Consider the following 22,313-nt stretch of genomic DNA (forward strand, 5'->3'; position numbering starts at 1 on the left):
TGCAGAGGGCCTCACTAAGTAGCTGAGGCTGTCTGTTTTTCTAAAATAAATCCTTAGTAATTTATCTGGAAGGGCTTTTTGTATGCTACTTTTTATATCAGTGTTGAATTAGTCAGGGTTCTCTGGAGAGACAAAATCAGTTGGAAATGTAGACAGATAGATAAGAGGATTTACTAAGGAATGGTTCACACAATTGTGGTTGCTGATGAGTTTCAGACCAGACTATCTGCAGGCTGTCTGCTACCCTGGGATGATGCTGGTAGCATAGTTCAGACCAAGACTGAGAGCCCCAGAGCCAGGGAAGCTGATGGTGTAATTCTTGGTTTGAGACCAACAGGCTAGAACCAGGGAGGGAGCTGCTGGTGTAACTACTGGAGCCCAGCTCTGGACTCCCGATGTCCAAGGCAGGAGATGAGAGTGGCCCCAGCCCTCGGAAACACCTGTTGACCGTCTTTTATTTGTTTGATGATTGGATGGTATTTTGACAGTCTTCTCTGTCAAGTCCATTCGGATCAACAGGCTAACCTGCTCTAGAAACATCCTCACAGACACACCAAAAATGATGCTTTTTCAGGTTTTTAGATATTCCTCAATCCTGACAAATTGACACTTAAAATGAACTATTGCAAACTTTTACCCTTACTTTGCGTGTGTGGTACTGGGGATTGAGCCCCAGGGCATTCTACCTCCAAGCTATACCCCCAGCCCTATTTTTATTATTTTGAAACAGGGTCTCACTAAGTTGTGAAGGGTCTCACTAAGTAGCTGAGGCTAGCTTTGAAACTGTGATCTTCCTATCTTAGCCTCCCAAGTGTTGGAATTAAGTGTGCACCACCACACCTAGCATCTTCTTTTTAATGATTGTTTTACATTATTCCTCATTTTCACTAATATTAGGCTGCTTCCATTGTAAACAAAGCTGGAGGGACTATCTTGGTGTAGAGAAAAGAAAGGGTTAAATCACAAGCTCCCTCCCCCTTCTTTTTTGATTTTTTTGTGGTACCAGGGATTGAACTCAGGAGCATTCTACCTCTGAGCTATACCCCTAGCTCTATTTTTAACTATTTTGAAGCAGGGTCTCACTAAGTTGTGGAGGGCTTCAGTAAGTAGCTGAGGCTGGCTGCGAACCCATGATTTTCCAGTCTCAGCCTCCCAAGTACTAGGATTACAAATGTGCACCACCACGCCTGGCTCAGCAATCTGAGTTTTAACAAGGCCGTGAGCTGATTCTGCTGCTTGCTAAAGTTGAGATCTACTGCTCTAAATAAGAACACTGAGGGTGGAGGAGGAAATGTGAAGACTCTGCGTTTCAACTTCTGTGGTGTTATTTGGTTTCACTGAGCGCCCTACTTTGGTACTGGGGGTTGGACCCAGCCACATTCTATCTCCAAACTATACCTCCAGACCTTTTAACTTTTTTATTTTGAAATAGGTCTTGCTATGTCTCAAACGTTCAGTTCCTCTGGTCTCAGCCCCCCAAGTACTGGGATTACAAGTGTATGCCACTGTGTCTGGCTTAAGCAACCTCACTTGGTGTCACACCTTTGGGCTCCTAAATAGCTTGAATCGGGGAGTTGGGTATATAGGCAAATGAAGGTTGACAAAGTCTCCAGGATTTCTCAGGCCACACCATGTGCTTCCATGTGGTAGGGGCTGGCCTCAGTTTAATTAGGCAGCTCTTGGAGGCGATAAACTTATCCATTTGAGACTGTCCAGTTGGGACTGATTTTTAATCTATTGGGGCACCATTGTTTAGTCCATTCTATACAAGTTACCCTGTTTCTAAAATATTCTATTGCTTAGTCTGAGGCACTTGTTATTCTGGTTCTATCTCACATTCCCCTATGGTTTCAGTTTCCTCATCTGCAAGACAAGGAGCTGAAGCCTGACTTTATCAGGAAATTGTAAGGATGGGGTAAGAAAAGTACTTAGCATGAGCCGGGCTTGGTGGTGCACACCTGTAATCCCACTATTTGGGAGGCTAAAATAGGATTGCAGGTTCAAGGCCAGTCTCAACAACTTCAAGTTCCTGCAAATTAGTGAGGTCCTGTTTCAAAAATAAATAAGTAAATAAAAAGGGTGGGCGGTGTAGCTCAGAGGTAACATGCTCCTGGGTTCAATCCCCAGTACAAAACAAAATGGAAACCCAAAACTCAAAACAAAATAAAAAAATGTTTAGCCCGCTTCTGAGGCCTGAATTCACAAGGGTATTGTTAAAACTATGCTAGTCGGGTATGGTGTTCCAGTATTTGGGAGGCTGAGACAGGAGGATCATGGGTTTGTGGCCAGTCTCAACAATGTAGTGAGGCCCTCTACAACTCAACGAAACACTGTTTCAAAATAAAAAATAAGATAGGGCTGGGTATGTGACACTCCCTCTCAAAGACCCTGCCTCCATGGATGAGTGGTACCCTACTTCTTTCTGTTCCCATGGCCCCCAGGCTGCTGCAGGCCACCCTCACCTGTTGCATGATCTCTGCTACAGTCCTCCAGCTTGTTACCCTGCAATGACTTGTTCCTTGGCTCCACCCCCAACATGGCAACAAGAATAAGTATTTATGAGCATAAATCTCAGGATATTCTATGCTGCAGTAGGTCTGTAAAGGCTGCTATAACAGAGTGAACTGAGCGGCTTAGATAAATGTATTTTCTCCCAACCCTGGAGAGTGGAAGTCCAAGATGGAGGTGCCATCCGGGTTGGTTTCTGGCAAGCCCGCTCTTCCTAGCTCGCAGTTGGCCACCTTCTCTCTGCGTATGCGCTCTCCTGGTGCGTCTTCCTCGCCTTCTAGGAACACTAGTCCTATGGGACGAGGGCTCCACCCTATGACCTCATTTAGCTTTAATTGCCTTCTTAAGGGCCCCAGCTCCAAATACAGCCACAGGGCCTCAACCTGGCTTTTGAGGGGACAGGGACATAGTTCAGTCCATAGCACACGCCTCCGCGTTTCTATTGCTCTCCGGAGAGAACAAGATCCTTCCCACTGCCCATCCCATCCGCAGGAGCCGGCCTTTGCCTGTTCTCTAGGCTCATTGGGCCAACACTCCCCTTTGTTAGTTCTCAGTTCCTCAGCACGCCTCAGTATATGCTGTCTCTAGAGCCTCAGTATATGCTGTCTCTTCTGCTTTAAATCCCCCCACTTTTTTTGTACTTAATTCTTTGCACTGAATTCGGGGAGGCAGATTCTACCTCTAAGCTACACCCCCTGCCCTTTTTATTTTGAAACAGGATCTGGGTAATTACTCAGCCTGGCCTCAAACTCACAATCCTTCTGTCTCAGTCTCCCAAGTACTGGGATTATAGACATGTGCTGCTATGTTGGGCCAAATGCTCCCTTTTAGTAACTCCCCTCATCAGCCCACACGGTGCCTCCCTGTTCCTCAGCTCCAGATCTTCCTCTGCAAGTTTCTCTTGACCCTGATACCTGGTCAGAGTTCCCACTCAGCTCCTCTCTGAGCAGCCTCCCTTCTCCTGTGACACCCAACGCTGCAGTAATGAAACCTTTAGCTCTATAATTAATTGCTTGATTCTCTCCTTCCCCTGAAATGAAGGCACCAAGAGAGTAGGGCCCTTCTCTTTTTCTCTTTGTTCACTGCTGTATCACCTGTACCTAGCACAATGCCCTACATACTCCAGGTATTTAAAAGCAGTTATCAACAGAATTGGCAAAGGTTTAGATAGATTCCCTATGGTATTTTTCAATGAGAAGAATCAGTAGTCACCGATAGTGTTAAAAATCCATCCCTCAGCAAACAAGACAACCTAAAGGAAGAGAAAGGAGGGGGGAAGAAGGAAAATCTCTGAAATACACAATGTACTTTAAACATATCAAAGTCAACCACTAAGCCAAGCAAGGGAGGGAGGGACGGGGAGGGAATGGGGTAGGAATTGGGTAGGGGTTAAATCAGCGATGTGTACATGTATGTACACACAAGTTTTTTTTTTTACCCCAATATGATGTATGAATATAATGCACCAATAAAATAAAAAAAAATCCATCCCTCTGTAAAAACTTTCTAGCCAGGAAATCCAGGCTGGTGGGGATTACATCATCTTGACCTGCTTTGGAAATCGCACAGAAGAGTCCAGCCACAGTATCAGACATGGGCATGGTGAAGTTCCATCTCTGCTCAAATTACTCAGTCATGGAAATTGTTTTCAAAGATGGTGGAAGCAGTTTATCCCAGACTCCTTTGCAATGGGTCTTTGCTTCTCCTGCCAATGAGAGGTGGTGTCCAACTATCTTTTCCTCAAATCTGGACTGGCCTTGTGATCTGCTGTGGTCAAGAGAATCCAGTGGAAGGGATGCAGTGTGAGATCTATATCCTGCCCTCATGAGTCTTTAGGGTGTCTCTTTTACCCTCTTGGAATGCTGTCCCAACACCACCATGTGAGGAAGCTGGTGAAAGGCGCGCAGAGGGCACCGGCGACTCAGCCAGCTCCAACTTCCAGAGGTGGATGAGACCCTTCTGGGCCTTCCTGCTCAGACAAGCCTCCAGCTGAAATTAACATACAAGAGGGCCCTGGAGGGGCCTGCAGGAAGGATGTATTATTTTTTGTTTCTTTATTATTTTATTATTTCTTAAAATTTAGAATAATAAATTCCAGAATAATAAATCTCCGTTGGGCAGTTCTTTTGCTCGGAAGAGGCTGATGGAATGGCAGCCCTCCTGATTTCCACGTGAAAAACCCATTTCCTCGTCTCTAAACCCTTCCTTCCTTTATCCCTCACAGCCACACTCAGTTGACTCATTAGAATCCTTCAAACGATCGCTGTTTCCAACTGCAATGTAGATCCAAAGCAGCAGACAGACAAGATCAATAATTCACAGCAAGGCCTGTGTGTGCCACTCTGACCGAGTCTGGGCTGTAAGGGTACCTTCAGGGATACATTCTTCCTGAAAGGTGGTTGCATTAGCTCCCCAGGACACAGGGCTCCCAGTGTAGAAGCTGGAGGCAGGGTCACTGTGTGCATCTTATATACCCTTGGCTGGGTGTGATGAATTCTCCTGTAAGAAGTTGCCACCCATGATGCAGATATATGCTCTAGAAACATCCCCACATATAGACACACTGGCCTATCCAACTGCAGCATTGGTTACTACAATACAGTTATGTGTGTGTGTGTGTGTGTGTGTGTGTGTGTGTGTGTGTGTGTGTATGTGTGTGTTTACAAAAGATCCAGATGCCCAAGAACAGAAGAATTAATATTTACACAATGGAATACTATACAGATAAAACAATTGAACAAAAGCTACATTTATTAACATTTATATGACATGTCTCAAAATAACATACTATTGAGTAAAATCAGCAGGTTGCAAAAGTTCCATAAAGCATATGACTGTTCATATAAAAGTTAAAAACATGCAAAATACTGCCAGATTTTTTTCAGGATACAGTCATATGTAATAAATGTCTAAACACCTGCACACGCAGTATAGGGGCTGGGGGATAGGATTGGGGTGGCGTGCACAGGAATTTCATAAGTACCCCAACGATGTGAAATAAATCCAAGAAACTCAAAGACTGGAAACTCTAAGTGGCAGATATTATTCTTTGTATTTTTCTTATGCTTGGGAATCACTATAGGATAAAAACATAAAAATTTCCCCTTCCCTCTTTTTACTGGCCAGGTGTCCTTCCTATAGTCCAATCTTTTTAACATTGTCTTTTGTTGGCATGCTTACTTTTATTTTGTGGCAAAAGAGCTTTTCCTTTTTTGTTTTTTAAAGTACTGGGGATTGAACCCAGGAGTATTCTTGCTGTCCTTCTGAGAACACTCGTCCTATTGGACGAGGGCCCCACCCTATCACCTCATGTAGCCTTAATTGCCCCCTTTAAGGGCTCCAGCTCCAAACACAGCCATGCGGCTTTCCAGGGGACATAGTTCAGTCCACAACACACGCCTGCACATTTCTATTGCTCTTGGGAGGGAACAAAATCCTGTGCACTGTCTATGCCGTCTGCATGATCTGGTCTTTGCCTGTTCTCTAGTCTCAGTGGGCCAACGTTCCCCTTGCTCTGTTAGTTCTCAGATCCTCAGCCATGCAGGCCTCTTTCTTCTTCACAATTTCAATATGAGCTATTTCTTTTGTCTTAAATATCCCCCCTTATCCCAGCTTTTCTTTTTTTTTTTTTTTTTTTGCAGGTCTGGAGATGGAACCCAGAGGCCTTTGACCTCTGAGCTATACCCCCTGTCCTAGTTTTTATTCTTTATTTTGAAACTGGGTCTCACTAAGTTGCGAAGGGCCTCACTAAGGAGCTGAGGCTGTCTGTGAACCATGATCCTCCAGTCTCAGCCTCCCCAATGCTGGGATTACAAGCGTGCACCGCCACGCCCGGCTCCCAGCTTTTTTTGTACATGGGATTGAACCCGGGGAGGAGTTCTACCACCAACTATCTCCCCCCCACAGCCTTTTTTTTTTTTTTTCCCGGTACTGGGGATGAAACCCAGCAGCATTCCACCTCTGAACTACACCCCAGCCCTTTTTTTTATACCTTATTTTGAAACAAAATCTCACTTAGTTGCAGAAGGCCTCACTAAGTAGCTGAGGCTGTCCGCGAACCTCGATCCTCCTGTCTCAGCCTCCCAGGTACTGGGATTATAAGCGTGCACCACCACGCCCGACTACCCCCAGCCTTTTTAATTTTTATTTTGAATCAGGGTCCCGCTAAACTGCTGAGTGTGGTCTCGAAACTACAATTCTCCTGCCTCCCAAGTACTGGGATTATAGGCAGGTACCACTGTGTTTGAGGCTGCACTAGAGCTTTTAAATAGGATAGCACTGCAGGAAATAGTTTTCTAAACAGGGAGCTGCTTTCCCAGTGGGAGCTCATGAAATGATCCCTGGAGGAGATGGAAGGTTTGGGTAGGACTTCTGGCACCAGCTGTGCTCTCCCGTGCCTATCGGCCTCCCATCGACCTTCACACTGCTCTATTTAAGCTATAAGGGCTAGACTGTGATGCAGATCCTGGAAGGCGTCCACTCAGACTGACAGCAGCTGGGTAGAGAAGCCCATATAGAGGCCTGATTCAGGAAGGGGGTGGCCAGCTCACTGAGAAGGGAAAGGAGTGTGTTTGAGAAACATACTTCAAGGAAGTGGTGTAAACAAAATGGTATTCACAGCTCAAGAGCTTTGGAATTACTTCTGCGTCAAATGGGCAATCGGAAGGCCCTAGACCTGGAGGAGTCTGGAAATAGCAATGGTGATAGTAATAACAAGAAGAGCTTTAATGCTCATCTGAGCCAAGCCCTCAGTACGCAGTTGTTACCCGTAGCACACAGATACTGAAGTTGGTTCTAATATTTATGAGCTCTGTCACCCTAGGTAATTTTTTTTTTTGTGTGTGTGTGTGGTTCCAGGGATAGAACCCAGGGGCCTTCTCCATCTGGGCTACACTTCCAGACCTATTTTATATTTTATTTGGAAACGGAGTCTCACTAAGTTTCTGAGAGCCTCACGAAGTAGCCGAGGCTGGCTTCCAACCTGCATGATCCTCCTGTCTCAGCCTGCCAAGTACTGGGATTACAAGCGTGCGCCACCACGCCCGGCCCTAGGCAACTTATTTAAACTATCTAATCTTTGCTTGCTTATCTCTAAGTTCTGGGGATCATAACAGTGCAATACAAATAAAATCGGGCTAATCTCTAGACATTCAGTTCAGTGTCGCATCCACAAGGCACATGATTCCAGTTCAAACAAAAATCTTGAAGAGAAATATAAAATGTAAAAATACCCAAAGAGGTGGTAAAGGAGTAAAACAGCAAAAATCCCCCAAATATCCTTTCTCCCGGAGTCCCGTCCTCATGGCAACTTCTTTCCCAAGTCTTTCCTCTCTTCTCTTCATCTCTGTCCTGGGCTGACTCTATCCTCTCTCTTCCACTTCTCTCTGGATCCCTTGTCTGGCCGTTAGGGCCAGTTGTTTCCTTCTAGGAGAAGTTCCAGGGCCTTTTATAATAGGCATCAATTGAGCCGTTAGGCCCCTTTCAGTCCTCAGCTCTAAGATGGTCACAACAAAGCATGTGTGGCCAGTAGACAAACCTAGAGTCCACCTGGGGAAGGGGAGAGGAGGCGGCTCCTGAGGAAGCCCCTGTGGATATATGCTGTCCCTGTCACAATTAATACCTCACAGTTCTGTGAGGTTAGATGTGATACTGCCTGAGCTCTCCCGAGCTCATAATCAATCCCCCACCTGTGAATCATTACTCCTGTTATTTAAATCGGCCATCATCAGTAGTACTAATGGTATTTTAATATTATTTATTTGTTCACTTATTTGTCATTTAGTATTTTGTATTGGTATTATAAGTAGGATTATTTCTTAGGACTTGATTTACTTTGAGTTCTAGAAACATCATCCGAAAGTCCAAGAGGTTGTGGAGTATTGCCCATTTGGGACGAGCCTCTACCGACCTGTGTCTCCTACCTGCGACCAGGAACACTGCTGTAGCTGGCTCATGAGGTATAAGGAGACTGCTAGGTTGCTCTCTCATGGCTCTGGGCAGCGCACCCAAGGGCCCTGCCTTTCTCTAGGGGCACCCTTGCATGCTAACCGGGACTCTAGGAGGTCCACTTTCTTGCTGCCCTTTTAGATCCTCTTGGGAATCTCGGTGTCCACCCTACTTGGGTTATCTTGGTAGTAGCATCTTGGTAGAGGAGCCTTGTCCTGTGGCCACCTGACTGGCCTGACTTGAAAAACCAGCAAGACCACCACGTGCCCTCACCCTGGCTGTGTGCTTTAAGGACATGGATGACTAGCCAAGTACTCAGAGCATGGCTCCCTGGATGCCCAAGGGGCCAGCAACCAAAGACTGCAGAGATGGGCTCTGGGGACCATGAGAAAGGACTTGGTGAAAGAGGCATTTCCCAGAACAGGAGGGCTGTCCTGCTGCAAGGTAGCAGGCTCCTGCTGTGGACTCCTAGGAGGAGACCTGGAGGCCAAGGGAAGACTGACAGGTATCAGGGCAGTGTGCCAGGGGATACTGTTCTCCTGCCAGGTCAGCGGGGGACTCTGTGTGCACGTGTTGATGGGTTGATGGGTGGAGGCAGCACCAACAGGGGCCAGTGACCTGCCTGCAGGAGCAACAGCTAATAGTTACCAGTTGTTTGCTCCATGCCCAGCCCAGCTCCAAGCACTTTACACACAGTGACTCATTTAAGTCATAATAACCCATTAAAGGAGGCACTGTTCCCGCCCCCAGAGCATAGATGAGAAACCAAAGTGCAGGTGGGTGTTGCCTGGACTATACAGCTGGTTCCACGAGGGCCATTTAAGGTTGCAGTGACGGTCCCAGGATCCACACTAACGGCGACCACTGCAGCCATCCTCCCACCACAAGCAGGGAGAGGCCACGTCTGGGGCATGTTTCTCAAATGTTAACGTTCAGAAGAATCACCAGCAGATCTAGTTTAAATCCAGGGCCTGGGCTGGGCTGAAGCCTGCAATTCTGCATTTCTAACTAGCTTCCAAGAAATACCAACATAGCTGGTTCCTGGAACATACTTTAAGTAGCAGAAGCCTAGGGGCTCACAGAGTCCCTCCTAGATAGGTATGCCCTGCAGTCACATTGGTATCTGGCAGAATATAAGCCTTATGTGGCCTGGGGCAAGAGGAAAGAGAACAAGAGGAGGCCCTGGCCCCATGGGGCATCAGGTCTCCAGAGGGTTGACTGCACCTCCAAGGCTGACACAGGTCCAGCTCTCCTGGTGTCCTTTCTCACAGCCAGGGCAGGTGACTTCCTCCTCTCTTGTTCAGTAACCTAGAAGGGAAGGTGTTAGATGGTTTCAACACACACACACACACACACACACACACACACACACACACACACACACACGTTCACATATCCCTTGTTGGACTAGGTGAGTGAGAACTTTCCAGGGCTTGGGGGATGGTGTAGCTGGTGACTTTGGCTATAGAAGGCCTTTCTCTAGTGCTTCCTCTGATTGGAAGAGGAGGTGACAGCCAAGGAAGTGGAAACATACCTGTTTCAATCAGCATTCTACTGCTGGGACCCAAAAGACCGGGCTGCAACAACTTAGAGGAAGGAGATTTGTTTGCTCACAGTCTGGAGATTTCAGAGGTTCAGTCCCATGTCAGGCCAGTTACATCAGGAGAGCTCAGGGCATGATGGTGGGAGACGACAGAGAGAGCCAGGGTTTGGCTCTCACATCACGAAAGCTGTAGGCACAGCAAGCAAGAGGATTCAAGGACCAAGCCATCCCTAAGGATATACCCCAGTGACCCACACCCCACCTGCCTAGGTTACCACCCAATACATTTATTAGGATGAATTTACCCACTGATACGATTATAACTCTCATTATCAACTCTGAACATCAGTATATCAGGTTTTCAGAGGACATTCTATATCTAAAACCATAACAATACCTACTATGGGTCCTCTTGTTTCTATGACTTGATCCCTTCCTCTCCATCCTTGTTCTGCTGGGATGACTGAGGGGCCTCCTAACCTGAAGTTGCGGAGGACCTCACTAAGTAGCTGAGGCTGTCCGCCAACCGCGATCCTCCATTTCTCAGCCTCCCTAACGCTGGGATTACAAGCCTGCACCACCACACCTGGCTACACTAATATATTTCCATTTGAGAAAATTCACTAACTCTGTTACTATACATTTAAGTGACATTCCCTCTTTACCAAAAGAGTTAACAGAGTAGGTCTCATTTCATGTTCACAGAAAGGTCTGCTTACAAGTCTGGCCCTTGCCTGGCATCTGGAAACTTAAGATTTCAGGAGCATTCTCAACAGAAATTGATCAGAGTAACTCGCTGTGCCTAAACAGTTTGTACAAATGTGGTAGATGCTGAACACCTGCTTTCCTTCTGGGAGTCTGGATTTTGAGTGCATGCCAGGCAGAGGGTGCTTATATGATTAGCTTTGAGTTAGTCAGAGCTCTCCAAAGAGCTAACACACATACTCTCTCTCCTCTCTCTCCTCTCTCCTCTCTCCTCTCTCCTCTCTCCTCTCTCCTCTCTCCTCTCTCCTCTCCTCTCTCCTCTCTCCTCTCTCCTCTCTCCTCTCTCCTCTCTCCTCTCTCCTCTCTCCTCTCTCCTCTCTCCTCTCTCCTCTCTCCTCTCTCCTCTCTCCTCTCTCTCTCTCTCTCTCTCTCTCTCTCTCTCTCTCGATTAAGATTGATTAAGTGGCTAGCAGCAGATTGGCAGGCTGGAAATTGAGAGTTGATGTTGTATTTTTGAACTCTAATTCTGCAGGGCAATGTGCTGGAAACTCAGGCAGGGGTTCTATGCTGTATTGTTAAGGACAATCCCCTCTTTAAACTTGGAGGAACCTCAGTCTTTGCTCTTCTAGTCTTCAACAGATTGGATGAGGCCCACACATATTACAGAGCACTGAGTATTGAGTTAAGGGCATTGTACCTCTGAGCTACATCTTCATCCCTTTTCAAGCACTGAAGCAGAGTCATTCTAAGTTGCTGAGGGTCTAGCTAAGTTGCCAAGGCTGTCCTCGAACCTGTGGTCCTCCTATTTTAACCTCCAAGTACTTGGATTACAGGTGTGTGCCACTGCAACTGGTTGGGGAGCATAATCTATTTCACTCCAATTTAAATCACTACTGATTTAAATGTTAATCTTAGCCGGGCGTGGTGGCGCACGCTTGTAATCCCAGCATTTGGGAGGCTGAGACTGGAGGATCACGGTTCGCAGACAGCCTCAATACTTAGTGAGGCCCTCTGCAACTCAGTGAGACCTGGTTTCAAAATAAAGAATAAAAAATAGGGCAGGGGGGTGTAGCTTGGAGGTTGAATGCCCCTGGGTTCCATCCCCAGACCCCCAAATAAAATAAAATAAAATAAATGTTAATCTTATCCTTAAAGAAAAAAAAATCCTGTCAAAATATCTAGGTTGGTGTTTGACAAAACGTCTGTGAGCCATAGCTGAGCCACGTGGACATCAATTAACCCTCACAGTGCAGTAAGACCCCTGGTCACCGAGTCTGTAACGAACTTCCTGGGTCGGAGCCATTTCTCACGTGCTGTTGCAATTCACAGCTGAGGTGTTCGAATCCTGCTTTGCCAGAAGAGAGCGCTGATGCAGGATTCTCAAAAAGAACAATGTTCTGTGTACTTAGTTGCCCCAGACTTTGCCCCGTGTCCTTTTCCCTTTGCTGATTCTGCTTTGCATCTTTCAGTTGTAATAAATCATAGCTATTGAGTCCTATTAGTTTTCTTAGTGGATCAGCTAAACTCGGGTGGCCCTGGGGGACTCCTGCCTCACCTTCAGACGCTCAGATCTGGCCCTGGCCAGCCTTCCCAGTCTCAGGAACTGCCTTTCCCCACCTGAACCCTCTCTCTGCCCCAGATGAGCTGCCTACCCAGTACCTAACTAGGCTGTGCCATCTATGCCTCGTGGAAATACCTCTCCTTTCTCTTGGTCCGGCTGACCTCCACGCAGCCACCAAGACTCAACTTGTTTTCCTCATCTGGTGCTGGGGAACAGGCCATCCCCAAACACAGGAGCTGGAGACAGCACAACTCGTTATTTATCATGATTTTGTAGGTTGTTGAGTTGGCCAGTTCTCCTTCTTCCCACGGGGTTGGTGGGGTTCGGGGGCAGAAGGTTCTAAGGGCCCCACCCACCTACCCACCCAGGTGACGGTTGGTGCTGGGCACACGCTGTTAGGTTAGCTGAGGCTAATGGCCCAGGGCACCATTCTCTGCCGTGTGGGCTTTTCCACGTGGCTGATTGATTTTTCCAAAAGCACAGCAGCGAAGTTCTGGGAAAAACTATTCCAAAAGGGCAAGCCCCAGTACGTGAGTACAGATTAAGCCTTAGCTTGCGTCATTCCTGCCCAGGTCTCAGAGGGATGAGCCAAGCTCAGAAGTATCCTGGGAGGAGACAGCAGACAGACAAGTGCCGGAGGGTGCAGTTTATTGGTGGTCAACAAAGTGCAGTCTAGCCCTTAGACCAAGCCTTCTCAGACAGCCTCAGTCCCCTACCCTGGGCTTACCCAGCAAAGCACTTCCACCATAGTCTAAAATAGTTGGTGTAATGGTGATGAGTGTGGTACTGTATTGCTACTTCTATTTGTGGCCGGGAGCTCTGCTGAGGGTAGAGACTACATCTCATTGCTCTCTGTATCCCATTTCTGGCCCAAAATATCTCGGAGGGATGAGTGACGGAATAAAAGCCATAGCCATCATTATCTCCTTCACACCTGCCTGACTTCCTTTAGAGTTAGGAAGTTCAATAACTGAGATGCCATTAACTATGTCCCTAAGTTCCCGAAAGCATGACAGCAAGGTCCTATCCGTAGGTCCCTGGCAGACATCAGTGGAATGAACAGACGAGGGAATGAATGAGCGAGTGAACTTTCTAGGTGGTCACTGAAACTTCCAAAGTATAACAAACGTATCACCTCTGTCCTCACACATTGCGATCTAGGTGAGCGGAAATCACACACCTCCACGTTCCCCATCAAAACAGTCCATCGAAGTTGTCAGCGGGAGAGATTTCCAGTTCTTTCCTTTCTAGGCACGGTCCCTAGCAAGGACGGTTTACATTGTGCTGAGCAACGGTCCACAGCTCTGTGTGTCTAGAGCAGAATACAAGGCGCTCCCCATGAATGCGTCCTCTGCTCCCCAGATGCTGAGCAGTGGCTCCTAATATAGGCTCGGTCTCTTGTTCTATAAATAGCCATAGGCACATCTTCACACAGTGGAGTGTGGAAATCCATTGTGAGTTCAACTCCTCCCTGTTGCAAAATTCTGACATCATAGGAGAACGAGAGAAGTGAATAATTCCTGTAAATGCTTTGATTAGATCATTTGCTTTCACGACTTAAAAAAAATAATAAAAAAAAAAAGGGAAGAGGAAAAACTTGGTGTTCTGTTCCCTTGTTGGACAGACATCTTGGGGTAAATTTACCCACCCTTGTAAATACTAGTCCCCTCTAGCTACGCAAACAACCTTTTCATACTGAAGGCCGTGTTCCCCTAAGTTCCATCCTTTGCAATATTTTATCTTTGGATCTCAGTTTAAGCAACTTAAATAAAAGAAGGCCTTGAGCCGGGCGTGGGAGCATACATACTTAAGAGGCTGAGACAGGAGGATCACAGGCTTACGGCCAGCCTCAGCAATTTAGTGAGAACCTCAGTACTTTAGCTGAGACTCTGTTTCAAAATAAAAAATAAAAAGGGCTGGGCCGGGTGTGGTGGTGCACGTTTGCAATCCCAGCATTTGGGAAGCTGAGATAGGAGGATCGCGGTTCGCAGACAGCCTCAGCTACTTAGTGAGACCTTGTTTCAAAATAAAGAATAAAAAATAGGGCAGGGGGTATAGCTCGGAAGTCAAATGCCCCTGGGTTCCATCCCCAGACCCGCAAAAAGGGGACGGGGTCTGGGGATGTAGCTCGGAGGTCAAATGCCCCTGGGTTCAATCCCCAGACCCGAATAAGTAAATAAATAAATAAATAAATAAATACTGCCCATCCTCTCAAAGTAAAAAAGTAAAACAAAACAAAAAATTCATATATCTTTTTTAAACTTAGTTTTGTTATACAAGACCTTATTTTATTTTATTTTTTATTACTGGAGATTGAACCAGGGCATTCTACCTCTGAGCTATACCCCAATCCTTTTTTATTTTTATATTTTGTTTTTTATTTTTTGGTGGTTCTGGGGTTCCTGGAAACCCTTCTACCTCTGGGCTACACTCCTGGACCCATTTTTATATTTTTATTTGGAAACAGGGGCTCTTAAGCCAGCGCGGCTGGCTTCGAACCTGCGCGATCCTCCTGTCTCCGCCTCCCAAGCGCGGGGATGACAAGTGTGCGCCACCATGCCCGGCTCCTTTTTTATTTTGAAATAGAATCTTGCCAAGTTCCTGGGGGTCTTGCTAAGTTGCTGAGGCAGGCCTCTACCCTGTGCTTCTCTTGTTTCGGCCTCCCCGAGTACTGGGATTACAGGCTTGCACCACCATGCCTGGCTAACAGTATTATTTTTGACAGGTGAACTTCCCTTTGGTCCATTCAAATGAAATACATCCAGCCTTCAGGGGCCACAAACTGGTTCTTTTGGCCGAACATCTTTCTGTCCTGCCTGCGCATCTTTCTAAGAAGCATAATGGTTTATGTATCAATTCTGAGCTTCGCTAGCTTAATGATGGCTTTTTTTTCTAGCTCTGTACCACTGAGTGTCCCGCACAGTTATGAACCTGCAGGATCCCTATGGTCATCTGAGTTTCCAATCTCTGAGTTCGACTTCTCCCTTTACAAATGGGAACACTGAGACCTAAAATGGAAGATTTTTTTTTTTTTTTAACCTGGGAAGTAAAAGTCCTTTGGGCATGAGACTTCCCTCCCCTCATTGCATCTCCACACTGCTTTTTCATAACTTGGGCTAAAATAATAAATACATGTGCAATTTCAGCAGATGCCACGGAACCAGCAAGCGTTTGCTGGGGTGGATTTTGTAATGACGGCACTTATGTAATGGCAAGTTCTTGTGACCTTCCTCTTTCTTTTTTTCTGTACTGGGGATGGAACCCAGGGGCATTCTACTTCTGAGCTACAGCCCCAACCCTACTTTTTATTCTTTATTTTTGAAATAGGGTCTCACCGAGTTGCAAAGGGCCTCACTAAATAGCTGAGGTTGTCCTCAAACCATGATCCTCCTGTCTCAGCTTCCCAAATGTTCAGATTGCAAGCTTGTGCCACCACGCCCGGCGACCTTCCTCTTTACTTTCTGCCCTTCCTTTTCTCGGGGCAAGACAAACCTTAAACTCTGCTGTCATGGGATAGAACTTCAGCAGGGAAGGAGGAACAGTGTCTTACTTCTAGCTACAGCTGTTCCTCCCTTCCGATCTCAAGGCTCTGGTTGAAACTAGTTCTAGAAGAGCCTTTCCAACTTTAAAGCTCTTTGCAGAGAGATGGGAGGTTGACATTTTCCTTAGAGACTTTAGCTACTCCTAAAATTAGAAAACGATTTTTTCAATAAATTCTATGGCTGTTGAGAATGTCTAATATATTGCCTTGTTCTCAGTACATGTTTAGTGGTAAATGGGTTACTTACTGTAATTAAAACCATAACAGAGTACCTAGCAATGGTTTTTTTTTTTTTTTGCTGTTTTATTTTGGTGGTACTGGGGTTCCTGGAAACCCTTCTACCTCTGGGCTACACTCCCGGACCCATTTTTATATTTTTATTTGGAAACAGGGGCTCTTAAGCCAGCGAGGCTGGCTTCGAACCTGCGCGATCCTCCTGTCTCCGTCTCCCAAGCGCGGGGATTACAAGCGTGCGCCACCGCGCCTGGCTGCAATGGCTTTCTTAACGGGGAAAAATAATCTGATGACTTTTGTGGTTAAAGTTGTTGTACATTTCTATACATCTTAATTAGGGGAAATTGAAGCCCACTGGTTTATAAATTAGAAAGGATATGTTTATATAAATACATGAACAGAGAATTTCTAAAGAATCTACTGTGAAGCATTCTTTAGAGTCTTACCTCCTGTGAAGGGTTTTAAATTAAGAATATTCACAAAATGTCTGCTTTTAAAGGTTTTTAAATTTTTTATCTTATTAATTAATTAATTATTTCTTTTTATTTTTTGTGGTACTAGGGATGGAACTCAGGGGCATTCTACCTCCAAGCTACACCCCCAGTCCTATTTGTTAGTCTTTTATTTTTGAAACAGAGTCTCACTGAATTGTGAAGGGCCTCACTAAGTAGCTGAGGCTGTCCAGAACCACGATCCTCCTGTCTCAGCCTCCCAGGTACTGGGATTACAAGCGTGCATCACCACACCTGGCTGTTTGATTGTTTTTGTAATTTACTTTCTAAAGAAAAAAAATTAATATTGCCACAAGCAGGGCATAGTGGTGCATGCCAAAAAAATCTCAGTACTTGGGAGGCTGAAACAGGAATATTTCAGGTTCAAGACTAGCCGCAGCAACCTAGCAAGGCTCTGTTTCAAAAGAAAAATAAAAAGGGCTGGGGATGTAACTCTGACACAAAATGACCCTGGTTCAATCCCCAGTTTAAAAAAAAAAGACAGCCACAAGGTGGCACTAAAATCTAGTGAAAATTCCCATCTCTGGTCTGGTCTTTGAGTTGAGTAGGGAATGATTTTACAGACCTTGGGCCAAAACCAAAAAATAAAAATGAAAAAATAAACAAGCGAACAAAGACCAAATACATGAGATTGAAGACTGGCAAATGATTAATATCCTCCTCTTCTCTGAAATGTAATTTTCCTCTCCCAGTGGTATGGGTATGTTATGTTATACAATGACTATATATGTTGATAAAATTAATTATTAAAATAATTTGTCTCATGGAAGAATTAAAATTCATTGCTACTTTTCAGTGGAAGTGCATTTTGAAGGATAAGGGGACTGGGAAGAATTGTCCTGGGTACATCACCTAGTTTGGGACAGTTTATCCTATGAATGGTCCCATTCCTGAAGCAGCCAGTCTCTGTATGGCCAAAGTATTCTGGCTTAAAAAAAAAAAAATACTATGAAAGCCGGGCATGGTGGCGCATGCTTGTAATCCCAGCATTTGGGAGGCTGAGACAGGATGATCTGTTTGAGGACAGCCTCAGCTACTATTTAGTGAGGCCCTTTACAACTCAGTGAGACCCTGCTTCAAAATAAAGAATAATAAAAATAGGGCTGAGGGTGTCGCTTGGTAGAATGTTCCTTGCTTCCATCTCCAGTACCGCAAAAAAAAAAAAAAAAAAATACTATGAAAAGAAATTGCTGGAGAATGTCTATTTGTTTGTTTTGGCATATTTACTAACTGCATATTTTTAGATATTTTGATAGAGATTTGAACTTGGAACACCTCATATAATATGTCTGGAAATCAGGAAACAAGTGAATTTTACCCCTCTTCCTGATTCTTTGTATGTAAGTTTTTTAAAAAAACACATGGTACAAAGCTTTAATTGTTTTTATATTTTCATAATTTTTGAAGCTTAAGGGCACAGCCAAGATTCCCAAGCTATATTAAGACCAAGGAAAACGATGTTAACAATATAGCCATAAAAAGTTTTGACTAAAAGAAGAAAAATATGTGTAGATAAGACTTTTCTAGCAGGCTAACAGCAGCAACAGCAAAAATCCAGACTGAAGCCGTAGACCAATGACCATCAAAACAATTTAGCTGCTGACAAATCAGTTCCTGGGGTCTGAAAATAATAAAAATAAAACAAAAAGGTGGGCCTGATAGTGGAGCTAATCCAGTGCTGGGGAAGCATAGCCCTTGGGGGTCTTTGAATAAAATGTTCTCTTTCAGGTGGGACTAGCCACACCAATGTTTTATTTGAGGTCAAATAATATCCATAGAGCCATACAGAGATGTAGACCCTAACACATGAATTGTATGTGAAAATGCTGGGACTCAGGTATGGCTGGCTGCATGGGTTTGACCGGACAACTGTTAAAAGAGAATCTAGCCGGGCGTGGTGGCGCACGCTTGTAATCCCCGTGCTTGGGAGGCTGAGACAGGAGGATCGTGCAGGTTCGAAGCCAGCTGTGCTGGCTTAAGTGCCCCTGTTTCCAAATAAAAATATAAAAATGGGTCCGGGAGTGTAACCCGGAGGTAGAAGGGTTTCCAGGAATCCCAGTACCACCACCAGAGAGAGGGGGGAGGGGGGAATCTAGAGTTTACACTGAATCTGGAGGTGAGGTAAGGATGCCCTAGAAAGTTTCAGTGGAATCCTTGAACTTTGGGGTTAACTCTCCATAGTCATTTACTGTTGTAATCCTCCTCCTCCTCCTCCTCCTCCTCTTCCTCCTCCTCCTCCTCCTCCCCCTCCTCCCCCATGTCTCACTATGCCCTAGCTCTTGGGTTCCAGCAATCCTCAGCTTCAGCCTCCCCAGTGGCTGGGACCATGGTGTGGGCCAATGCTCCTAGCATTTACTGATTCCTGCCCAGGGCCAGGCACTGTGCTAGGTATTCAGAATGCTGAGGAGAGTGAGACAAGATCCTGGTGTCCAGCCACTTGCAATCTAGAGCAGGACAAGGGTTAGGAGGCAATGGCCTCATTATAATGTGGCAGATCTCTTCTCTGCTGAAGACCCGGGAAGCGCTCCATTTCCTCTACCCTGGATGTAGCCCCCTGCATAGTGGGTGCATTAGGCTCCATGATGGGCCCACCTGGATTCTAACTGTCTTTCTTCTTCAAGGTTGGCCACACTATGCCATTGCCGGTTCCTAGAGGGTCCCACTCCTTCCCACCTTTCTCCTTTGGGAGCCCCCCCCAACTCCCCCTCCCCTCCCCTCCCCATCTTTTCTGTCCATTGTAATGGCTTGCCTTACATCTTTCTAGACCAGGTGTTACCTCCTGCAGGATCAAGGGATGAACGAATTAAGTCCTGATGTGTGTCAGGAGGCTAGAGGCAAGTACCAGACACTAACTTGCTGTGTCCCCACCTGCCCGAGCCGGCTGCCCCACTCCTCCCACCCCACCTCACCCCACGTGTTGGGCTTGGAGTCTTTTCATTCGCTCAGTGAGGTTTGGATTCTCTCAGACAGCTGCCTGGCTTAATGATCAGGGAAGAATTAGTTATGCAGAGCTGGGGGCAGCTCTCCCTGCGGGCTAGTCACCTCAAAGGGGACTGGCTGGGGTCTTCCCTTTCATTGTCTCACTGCCCTAAGGCTGGCCTCTCAGTAATTCTCCCCTTCATCTTTACCTAGAGACCCAAGTAGGGGCCACGAGGAGGGTGAGCAGTAAGGGCTTGGAGGGAAAGGCTCAGGCCCACCCAATTTGTAGTTAGCCTAGGGTTGCCGCACAGTGAGAACCACAAGAGGGCTGGCTCCAAAAGAAAGGAAAAAAACCTTTTGGCGTGGAAACAAAAGTGTGCAAGTGTGAGTGTTTACTTAAAAACAAAACCACGTTAAAGGAGCCGCGCCCTCCCTACCCCAAGTCCTGATTCTCCCTCCGGGAGTTTGCTAGGAAGCTGGGCAGAGGAGGGAGTCGCCATCGCCCATAAAGTGCAGCCAGTCTCGGAACTGCTCGCCGAAACCCCGCGGGGCTCCCGCCGGCCAGTCCAGCCCGGCGCGCAGAAAGAAGCTGCGGCGAGGGCGGGGACGCGGGTGGCAACAGCGCCCCGCAGGGCCCGCCAGCGCGCAGACTCCCCAGTCGCCGCCTCTCCCAGCCCCGCGGCCCGGGCCGTCAATCAAGCTCGTCCGGCCCCGCCTTCGCGCTGCGGCGGGCGGCCAATGAGAGCGGAGCTCCGCAGCGATGAGCTCAGCCGGCTCGCTTCCCATTGGACGGCTATATTAAGAAAGTGGCCGGACTCTTTAAATAGCGGGCGCTAGGGCCGCAGCCCGCATCTGCCACCGCAGTCCGGCTGTAGTCGGCGGCGCCCCGGTACGCGAGGCCTAGAGAGACCCGGGAGGGAGCTAGGCCGAGTCCGCAGCTGGAATCTCCGCCGCGCACAAAAGCCAAACCTCCGGGCCCGGGCGAGGAGCGCGGCCACCGCCCCGGAGCGGCGCGGCGGGACGCACGGCGCGCCCTATGCCCCCGCGCCCCCGCCGCCCCCGCCGCGGCAGCCCGAGCGCCCCGAGAGAACGCGCCACCGCGGGGCCGGGGTGCAGCTAGCGACCTTCGTCCCCGGCGCGCAGCCCGAGGTGAGCGGTGAGCGGCGAGCGGGACGGCGGCGAGGCGTCCGCGGGCCCCCTCCTGCTGCCCGGGCCCGGCCCGCTCATGGCGGCCATCCGCAAGAAGCTGGTGGTGGTGGGCGACGGCGCGTGTGGCAAGACGTGCCTGCTGATCGTGTTCAGTAAGGACGAGTTCCCCGAGGTGTACGTGCCCACGGTCTTCGAGAACTATGTGGCCGACATCGAGGTGGACGGCAAGCAGGTGGAGCTGGCGCTGTGGGACACGGCGGGCCAGGAGGACTACGACCGCCTGCGGCCGCTCTCCTACCCGGACACCGACGTCATCCTCATGTGCTTCTCGGTGGACAGCCCGGACTCGCTGGAGAACATCCCCGAGAAATGGGTGCCCGAGGTGAAGCACTTCTGCCCCAACGTGCCCATCATCCTGGTGGCCAACAAGAAAGACCTGCGCAGCGACGATCACGTCCGCACAGAGCTGGCCCGCATGAAGCAGGAACCCGTGCGCACGGACGACGGCCGCGCCATGGCCGTGCGCATCCAAGCCTACGACTACCTCGAGTGCTCAGCCAAGACCAAGGAGGGCGTGCGCGAGGTCTTCGAGACCGCCACGCGCGCCGCGCTGCAGAAGCGCTACGGCTCGCAGAACGGCTGCATCAACTGCTGCAAGGTGCTCTGAGGGCCGCCCCTTCCCGCCTGCGCCTGCCTGCGCGGCTCCCCCTCCCTGGCCCGCCCCCACGAGCCGGGAGCGGGGGAGACCCGCGTCCCCCCAGGACCCCGACCGGACCGCCTGGCGTCTGCTGGCGGCTCTGGCTGCCGCGCCGAGAATCGGCGCGGTCGTCGGGCGCCCCCTTCCCAGTGTCTGCGCGTCCAGCGGCGTGGCACCGGCCCGGGCGCCCCGCTGAGTGCCAAGGGGCCCCTGAGCGCCGTTTTCTAAAGAGCCAGGCCTCGGAGAGAGTGGCCGTGTGTACGTTCGACCCTCCCCGCCCGCCCCCCTGCCCTCCCCGCCCCGCCCCTGGTCCTCAGGGGCGCCCGAGTGTGGCCGCGCCCCATCAGATGTTCGCCCAGAACCAGCGAGCACGTGCTACCCTCTTGTCTGTAACATAGATCCCGGGAAACTGCGGGAGGGGAGGGCTGGGGAGGTCGGGGGAGGGGTGTTACATAAATAGATATAATTTTATTTTCGGAGGGAAGATGGTGTTATTTAATGGTGGTGGCCCAGAGTGTGGAGTGGCCAGGGCGCTAGAACAGCTCCAGCCCAGGCTGGCAGGCGCCCATCCAAGCATGAACTGGACTTGACCATCTTTCCGACCCCTGGGGAAGACATTGCGGTCGACTCGGAGCTGAGAGGGCGCAGCTTCCAGACCCAGCGTCTAGTCTCCTGCCGACCCCCGGCCACCAGCCCGAGGAAGGGGTCGCGCCGCGGGGGTTTTTGCCATAAGCGAACTTTGTGCCTGTCCTACAAGTGAAAATTGTTCGGTCCAAGAAACGGATGTTGATTTATTTAAAAAGGCTAAACTTCTTTTCGTTGAAAGAATTCTTTGCACAATTGTTTCATTGTTTGACACTTAACGCACTTGTCATTTGCGTAAGACAGTAGCATTCTGACCACGCTTGTATGCTGTAACCTTATCTACTTATGATGTTTTTTTTTTTAAGTGATGACTTTTAAAATAAGGAGAGGGGGAAAACCCACTAATTTTTGCG

At 48.1% G+C, this 22,313-nt stretch overlaps 1 protein-coding gene across 1 annotated transcript; it reads left to right on the forward strand.

The window, feature by feature from the left end:
• Positions 1 to 20,694: 20,694 nt before the first annotated feature.
• On the forward strand, positions 20,695 to 21,285 carry RHOB (ras homolog family member B; the record flags this gene model as incomplete). The annotated part of the gene is made up of 1 exon (XM_080711226.1): positions 20,695 to 21,285. One exon carries the CDS (start codon positions 20,695 to 20,697, stop codon positions 21,283 to 21,285), a length of 591 nt encoding a protein of 196 aa, XP_080567352.1.
• Positions 21,286 to 22,313: the final 1,028 nt, after the last annotated feature.

The sequence above is a fragment of the Muscardinus avellanarius genome, assembly GCF_963383645.1.
Source record: "Muscardinus avellanarius genome assembly, chromosome: 15".
Classification (NCBI taxonomy): domain Eukaryota; kingdom Metazoa; phylum Chordata; class Mammalia; order Rodentia; family Gliridae; genus Muscardinus; species Muscardinus avellanarius.